At 29.2% G+C, this 8,638-nt stretch overlaps 1 protein-coding gene across 1 annotated transcript; it reads right to left on the bottom strand.

The window, feature by feature from the left end:
• Positions 1-177: 177 nt before the first annotated feature.
• LOC111675856 (beta-mannosidase) lies at positions 178-7,988 on the bottom strand. Its single transcript, XM_023436707.2, has 11 exons — positions 7,750-7,988; positions 4,630-4,767; positions 4,054-4,567; positions 3,907-3,991; positions 3,651-3,831; positions 3,476-3,586; positions 1,678-2,157; positions 1,202-1,623; positions 951-1,148; positions 712-888; positions 178-647 (listed from the first exon to the last, which is right to left on the bottom strand). Exons 1-11 carry the CDS (start codon positions 7,892-7,894, stop codon positions 372-374), a joined length of 2,727 nt encoding a protein of 908 aa, XP_023292475.2. The 5' UTR covers positions 7,895-7,988; the 3' UTR covers positions 178-371.
• Between the last annotated feature and the right edge of the window lie 650 nt (positions 7,989-8,638).

Here is an 8,638-nt window from a genome sequence, read left to right as displayed (position 1 = left end):
AGGAGTTTCGTGGTTCGATCCCTTATGGATTCCGCATTACTTTCATGCTTGGCCGGTAAGTAAAATATTTGCTGGGCATAGACTATATGCATTTGGTCCGAAATATATTTTTTCAATCCTTAGTCAATTTTCAACTTATGTCACATAGGATACATCAACATTTTAAATAATAACGTTCTGAGAATTTTATAAATGCATAACCGATTTTAAAAAATTTTATTAAATATTTGGTAGTATGTACACAACATAGTAAACTATAAAATTATTCTAAAATGCGTGTAATATTTAGTTTTAAATATCTCATAATAATATTTGAGATATTAAGCTAAGTTTATAAATATTAAAAGAAAAATAAATATCTAAAACTAATATTATAATCTAAATTGATTAACTGTTAATATTTTAATATCATTCTTATTTAATTTATCAATACACTGTTCAGCTTCGATCTCCAAATATAAAACCATTATAGGAGATACCAGCATAAAACCATTATGTGAAAATGAATATTTTGTTATATTATACTGATTCGGTATAAGATCCAGATAAACGAATGCAGCCGGATATTTTGTTGTTAATGTTAAACTATAACTATTCATTTTAACGCTTGGTGTAGTTTTACACAAATTTGTGTGAGTAATTTTAAGCTAAAAAGAAGAATAATAAAAATAGTTAATATTTTAAAATTAGGTTTTTATTTAATGCTCAAACCTCTAAACCAGGATCTTTAACCAATTGTGTAAAAGTACCAGGGAAATAAAACGTGCGGGCCAAATGTTCGTTATTTTGTTGCAATATGAATTCTAAAAAGCAATTGCTGCTATCAAAGGGATCCTTAATGACATCGGTTATGGGTATAACTTTGTCATAATGGACACCATTGGGTTTCTATCAATAATTATTCATATATATTATTTATTGATTCAATTTATATGTATTTAAGGTCTCACCAAAATAGCTGGCCATTGTAGTGTTTCCTTGGGGAACAATTCCGTCCATTTGTAAATGTTCAAAGTAACTAATAAATCTTTAGTATCCACCTCAAAGTGATCACATATCAGTGAAACATTTAATGATTGAGTTTCGGAATCAAACAATGCCACTATAGCTATAGGAGCCAAAAAATCTTTAGACCAGTAATGCAATATCTAAAAAATGTATTTAAGTTAAAAATATTAGTTAGAAATAATTTCAATATTACCTTATAATTTCCATAAAAATCTATCGAAGACCAAGAAGGTGCCACCCATACATCATTTAATTGCCAATATAAAGCACCCATAGTTCTGTGTTGAGTATCACGTAAACTGCGATACATTTCGGTTTCGATTTTTATTGCCATAGCTTGAGAAATTTGACTGAAATAAACTAAAGCTTCCATATAATTGGGATCTTCTGGCAATGGCAAAGGAAAATGACGTCTAACTAAACCGGTTATGGCCAACATGCCCAACGGATGATGTTGTCTATGTTGCACCAGACTCTCTAAATTATCTGAATCATTTAAAGTTCTAAGCCAAGATGTCACAGAAGGCAACGATTGAAAACCATATTCAGAAGCAAATCTAGGACGGGGATATATGTTTGGACTCCAGGCGTCTTTGAAAATGTCATAAAAGTGAACTGCAAGCAACAAATTTGTTAAAGTTATTTTTATTGCGTACGATATTTACTTACCATCACCATAATTAGGATTTTGTGGGTCCGCTGAAATATAATTCTCTTTCTCCTCTTCTTTACCATTTGAAGGGGATGATACTAAAGGTCTTGGTCTGGTAGGATAATCCAATACTTTGAGTTCATGTATCACTGTAGCCAAATACAATTGTCTATAATCTGCTTTATATTTGTCTAAATGCAAAAATGTTTGATACCAATTTTGTGCTAAGGCAACTTCATTTTCATTATTTGCTGCAAAAATTGCCACACTTGCATGATGTCCAATTCTTTTGGCATTTTGTAAGACCTCTTCTCTTACGGAAGCTAAAAATTCTTCAGTTGCTGGATACATAGCACATGCAAACATCATATCTTGCCAAATTAAAATACCCAATGAATCGGCGATATCATAGAAATCATCTGATTCGTATATACCACCTCCCCAGACGCGTATCATATTTTGATGTGTATCTTTCGCTGCTTGAAGGAGGTGCTTGACTGAAATGTGAAATTAAAGTAAAACCTTAGAATTTGGCTTTGCTGAATCTTGAATAATCTTCACCTATAAGTTACAAGTTAAGAAAGCTAAAATTGAATTTATATACAAGATTTCAGAGTAAATCCCAAATTTCAAATTCAATGAAATTTGGGATTTACTCTGAAATCTGTCTACTGATAACTTACGTAAAGATTAGACCTTATTTTGTCCAGCCGTCATACAAGGTTCTTTACAGAATAAGATGAAATAACTTTATCCTCAGTTCATTTTTATACCCTACACCACTATAGTGGGGAGGGTATTTTACGTTAGTGCTGATGTTTGTAACATACAAAAATATTGGTCCAATACCTTAAACCTTAAAGTATACCGATCGATTCAGAATCATTTTTTGAGTCGATTAAGACATGTCCGTCCGTCCGTCTGTCCGGCTGGCTGGCTGGTTGTCCATTTTAACCTTGTGCGCAAGGTACAGGCCGCAATTTTCAAGATAATTTGATGAAATTTGGACCAATCATGTTTTTTCGCACAGGGACGAAGCCTATTGAAAAGGGTTGAAATCGGTCCATTATTTCACCTAGCCCCCATACAACCGTAGCTCCCGATTTGAACTTTTTATGCCATAATTAAGTCAAATATTCTGCTATCTCTCTAAAAATTGGCACAAATAAGTTTTATATAAGTATAAATGACACTGCAGATTTTCGTAAGGATCGGCCCTTATTTGACCCTAGCCCCCATACAAGCCCTCCTTCAAAAAATGTCATAAATGTCTAAAATTGACTTGTAACCATTTGTATCGCAATGAAACTCAACAAAACTAACTGTTATTTAGAAATATATCCTTTTCCCAAATTTACCGAGTATCGGTCCATATTTAACCTATATAAAGCCTCATTTAGAAATTTTAGTTTTTTTACCAATAAATTGCTAAAATATTTTGGAATTATGGTAATATTCAACATAAAAGTTTCTTTATAAAAAATAAAAATTTTATAAAAAGTAAAAATTTTAAAAATATACTCATGGTGTAGGGTATTATATGGTCGGCCATGCCCGACTGTACTTTCCTACTTGTTTGCCATAAAATTCTTAAAATATTTCGAAATTAAGGGATAACAGTAATAAAATATTGACTGGTGTAGAATATCATATTTATCGGCCATGCCCGACTGTAAATTGTTTTTTATGTAATTTTGTTTTTCATGTAAACTATAAAAATCAAATCGTAATACTATATAAGTAGATAACAGCAACTTATTAACTTTAATTTTATTTACAACTATTGAGAAGAAAACAATATTAATAATTACTCACTTCTAGTCTTATCGCTGCTGAATTCTGGTAATATATGACTCGGTATATAATTACTGCCCTTCATAAATATTTCTTTACCATTGACTTTAAATAGAAACGTATTGCCAGTACCTAGGAAAAACAAATAAATCAAATATTTATATGCATTAAAAAAAACTCTTCTAAAAATATATACCCCCAGCCACAGGTTCCTCTACTAACTCTATTGTTCTAAAACCTATTCGTATAGATTTTTGTGAAATAATCTTATCACGTAAGCTAGAATTGGCTTTATTCCACCAGGCTTTTAAAGTGAAATGTAAGGGATATAGTTTTTGATCACCAAAACCATTAGGCCACCAAAGAGTTATTTGTTCCTATTAAAATATTTAAACTTAATTTTTAAAATATATATATATATACATATTAAAAATTGCAAAAAGTATACTTACAATTGGTATAGCCAGATCAAACATTATCATTGGAGCTTTATAACTTATCACTTTATTGATAACCAAAGCTTCTTTTAGTAATTCACTATGTACATTAAAAGATACAAAAACCATTAATTTGTCTTTATTTAAATTAACAATACTCACACTGCATAAAATGTCAGTTCGGCCCTAAAGTCTCTCTGGCCATTACAATCAATAAATACTCTGACATTCATATTCCAATGTGTTTGATTATGTCTTAAGGCCACATCAACATCACGCATTATAGCAATATCATAATACTCTAATACCACTGATTTCCATATACCCATTGAAGGCGCTGCCAAACCCCAATCCCAAGCAAAACTGGCCTGCATTTTGCGCAACATATTCATATGACACTCTCCATGATAACGTTGATTCGGACAATTCGGTGGTATAGTAAAATTGTTCTCTTTAAAGTCATTGGCTTTCTGTAGAGCAGCATAAATGGGTGATTTAATTTCTACCTCTAGTAAATTTTCGGCCCTTAAGATTTTTGTTATTTCATAACTGTAGCGTACAAACATATTATCTGTTCTACCCAAAAGGTAATGATTTAAACGTATCTCAGCCACAGTATCAATACCATGAAATGTTAGATTAACAAATCGCAACGATTTCAATTCAGTAGGATGTACTGCAATTAGTGAAGTTAAATGATGAGAAATATGTATTTGAAATTTAGTTTAAAAAACTCACTTGAAAAAGTATTAGTGTAAGTCCAATTATCATATGAAATCCATCTTAAGTTAACATCATTGTAGGAATCCAGCACTTGTTCTCCATATAGAGCAGAATAGACACCGGACGGCACTGTAATATCCGTTTTAATTATGGCTAAAAATATAGTGAAATTTAAAACATATTGTGTTTTCCATTCATATAAACTCCAAACCCCATGATATACTCTTATATGTACATTTTTTAACATATACTAAAAATTTTATGAGTTTGAACAATTTTAGATAAAAACATCTGATTGTTTTTTAGATTTACTTGAAAGTGAAAAGTATTACATAATGTTTTAAGTTCATTGACATATAGATATATAAGGAGACATATATTGTAATTGTAATTTTCCACTTTTAATTAATATTATATGGTAGAAATCATAAATGTTGAAAAAATTATAATAATTCCGATACACACCTAAATAGCATGACCATACAACTATAAAACTTTTACCATACTAACGTATGTGAAACAACTGTATGTTTTCGGCCAGAATAGATTTACAATATTTAATTTTTAACTTTTATAATATAATTCAGTACCGGTTACACAAAAGAAAGATTTATGTTAAATGTACTTTACCATGTTTTCTTGATGAAAGACCATTATCTTAGTGTATTGCAATCCTGGGGTAAAGAGGAGCTACCAGTAGCTCTAGTCACTTCATTTTGTTACTACGGGTGGCCAGTTGCCCGCAGGACCAGCCAGGACATAGTCAGGTTCTTTTGGGATCCACGTAGTACACCAAAAAATTATTGGGGAGGAGTAAGTTGGGGTAAAAGACTGTTGCATGGCAAAGATTATATTTTGGAATTAGTTTAGTGCTATTGCCGAAAACAACAGATACCCCAAAATGGAGTGACTATGGTGTTGGTGTTAAGTATATATGACACAGAATGAATGTAGGGATATACTTAAAGCACTTCGACATTCATTTGTACTCAAATCAATCAGTAGCAATATCAGGAATATGTTAAGTACGATTTTCCTTAAACCATGTACAAATCAAGATCAATAGTAGTACTGTCCGTCATCAGAAATTTTTCGAAACGGTCACAGATCATAAATATGTATATAATTTGTAAAAAAATTAATGTATATAATCTAAAAAATCAGGAAAACATCACAATAAGGGCGGGTTTCTTACTCCTCAGTTAAACTAGGCTTAACTTGCTGTTAGATTATACTCGGAACAAATTTAGGCGAACTTTAACCGATGATTGTGTTTTTCAGTTTTAGATTTAAGCTCAGTTAACTTTGTTAGTATTGCCAACTTTTCACTCAAAAACATAAACAATGAACAGCTGTTTTTTGCAAACAATACTTTTGTTTTATTGTTTTTATTAATTGTGTTTTCTCACTTAAAACTTGAGTTTAATTGGCCAACTACACTCACTTAAACTAAGATAATATGTAACTTTACTGATAACTAAAAACTACGAAACATATATTAAACCGGGTTTAACCAAAGAATGAAGATTATCTTTATCAGAAAAACTCGCCCTAAGACTTTAAATTGCTGTTATATAGATAACCCGCTTTAATTTCCAATATAAATGTAAATGTGTTTTTACACTTTTTAAAATTCAAAAAATATTTTATTAAATTTTGGAGGAAAATTTACTCTAACAAAAGAATAACAATTAGCACCAGTTAAAAAGTAGCACTAAATGAATTCGTTTGCTTTTTGTGGATGTGATGTTTATTGACTTCCAAAGAAGCGAAAAGAATCCAATTTTGTTTAAAATTAAAGGTCTTTTATACTGAATTTTTTTCAATTAAACCGATTTAATTTTGGAGTTGATTGATAAATTTATTGTGTAATTTATTTACTAATGTTAATAATATAAAACTCAAATCAGTTGTATTCAAAATATGTACTACAATATCACTTTCTAATAACTTCAAAATAAAAATTTCTTCCTGAGAATGACTTCAGATGTAGTGAATTTGGAATCAAATATGACAAGCTTATGTTAAAATCATCACTTCTTCAAGTCTTTTTCAGTACTTCTATGGAATAAATTCTACTTCATTTTCGCTTCTTTAGAAGTACTTTTTTTTGCTGGAAAAAACTTATAACAGTGTATAAGCATATATTAACTGCTTATGAATAATGTAAATACATATGAAAAATTTGTTATCGGTACAATCAATATTAAGATGTGAATATATTAGTACAATGAAAAAAAAAGTAATTATATTCAAAAATATACTTTAACTAAAATGTTGGGAATTTAAATACGTATGACGCATAATTAGAGAGATATTCGCTTAAAATAGATTTTCTAACCTTTGACCCTCTATATCTCACTTAGCACACACGATATTTTTAGTGACTTTTAATACCTTAATAAATACGATAAGGAAAAGCTATGTGTCAATTTTCATTTAGCTATTTAAAATTCTCCAAAATTGCTCATTTATATTTTCATATTCATGTATGAACTCTTACTTGATTTAAAAAAATTAATCTGATTAGATTAATCTATGTCCGATCGATCGGCTAGCAATTTTCAACGTAATGGTTACAATCTTTTTGTATTAACCGGTTCTCATTTAACCCAAACACCACACAAAACCGCTATCTGAAAATTACTTGAAAACCTCTAAACATTAATATAGCGATGAAATTCAGCACAAATAAATTTTAAATTATAAATCCATCCATAAAATATAATGGGGATATGTCCATATTTGCCGCAAGTTTAAAATTTGTTATATATGGTTTTAATAGGTATATTAGTTAAAAATTGTTTAATTAAATATTGTGCACTTTAATTATATATTTGCTAATTGATAAAAAAAAACTATAATATTATTCTTTTGTAAACAAATAAAAGATAATATAACAATCTAAGCTTTTTTAATTGTATTTGTTTTATTATTAATATATGTATTTGCAGGCAAAATATATAACATGCAACAAATTCTAAGGTAGGTATATATTTATTTATTTGATAAACTATATAAATAATGAATAAACTCAATCGGAAATAACGCAGCTTTAATTATATTTATTATAATATATTATTTAATTAAAAATTAAAAAAAACGCACAATTATTTATATTAAAAAAACACTTACAATGATTTTGATTTTTTAATGTCCAATATCTATTTAAATTCACATAATTTACCGAATCCGTGAAACATTCATTGGGTAAACATATTAGAAGAATCACTGCGTAAACAATGTCGTAAATTATAATAAATTTATTTTTTAATTCCATTTTTTTGTCTAATTTAAATTGTTTTTTATTTCCAATTTTCTATTTTTACTTAACACTTCTTGTGCAATTTGTATACAAATTTATCATGTTTCGAAACTAATTTATTAAATTGACTTTTTTGTTATTTGTTTGTTGAACATACTACAACATATTATTTTTTTTTATTATTATTTCATTTTATAAATTTTATCACTTGAGCTCTTTTTTAAATCACATTTCGTATGACTGCGATAAACAGCGAGTAGCGGCCGACTGACTGACTGTTTGTATTTTTATTCGTTTAAAATTAAAGTAACATTTATAAAATTTGCAAAATGTTTATTTGTGACGGCATTATAAGAATAAGAATTTAATTATTAAGTTTGATAGTGCGAGTATAAGAGAAATTGAGAAAGAGATAAATAGAGAAAGTCTTTATATGTATATATTGTATTTCAAGAGAAAAAGAATTATTGATCAGTTTAGTGCTTTTGATTTGGCCACTCATGCTGGCTAGTCGAATAAGAAAATATTATTGCGTGTTTTTCTTTGTGGAACGGGTACATTACTTTTTGCTTTTGTTTACTTCTAATAGGATAAATGTATAATTTCACTTTGACTGATCTCCCATAAAAAGATTTTTTGTCAGAATTAGCAGCAGATCAACTTCCTTATATGCAGGCGATCGTATTAAGTTCTTAAGTAACTCCCTACTTGTAAGCTAACGTGGGAAATACTTGCATCCGATGCCTCCCATACCTAAAT

This window comes from Lucilia cuprina, chromosome 4, assembly GCF_022045245.1.
Source record: "Lucilia cuprina isolate Lc7/37 chromosome 4, ASM2204524v1, whole genome shotgun sequence".
In the NCBI taxonomy this organism is placed as follows: domain Eukaryota; kingdom Metazoa; phylum Arthropoda; class Insecta; order Diptera; family Calliphoridae; genus Lucilia; species Lucilia cuprina.
The sequence above is the reverse complement of the archived record's forward strand: the minus strand, read 5'-3'. Positions and strand labels throughout refer to the sequence as shown.

Coding starts and splice junctions, on each gene's coding strand:
- LOC111675856 (XM_023436707.2), bottom strand. CDS start 7,894: ATGGAATTAAAAAATAAATTTATTATAATTTACGACATTGTTTACGCA. Junction 3,587..3,650: donor AGAGGAACCTGTGGCTGGGG/GTATATATTTTT, acceptor TGTTTTTCCTAG/GTACTGGCAATACGTTTCTA. Junction 2,158..3,475: donor CAGCAGCGATAAGACTAGAA/GTGAGTAATTAT, acceptor TTCACATTTCAG/TCAAGCACCTCCTTCAAGCA.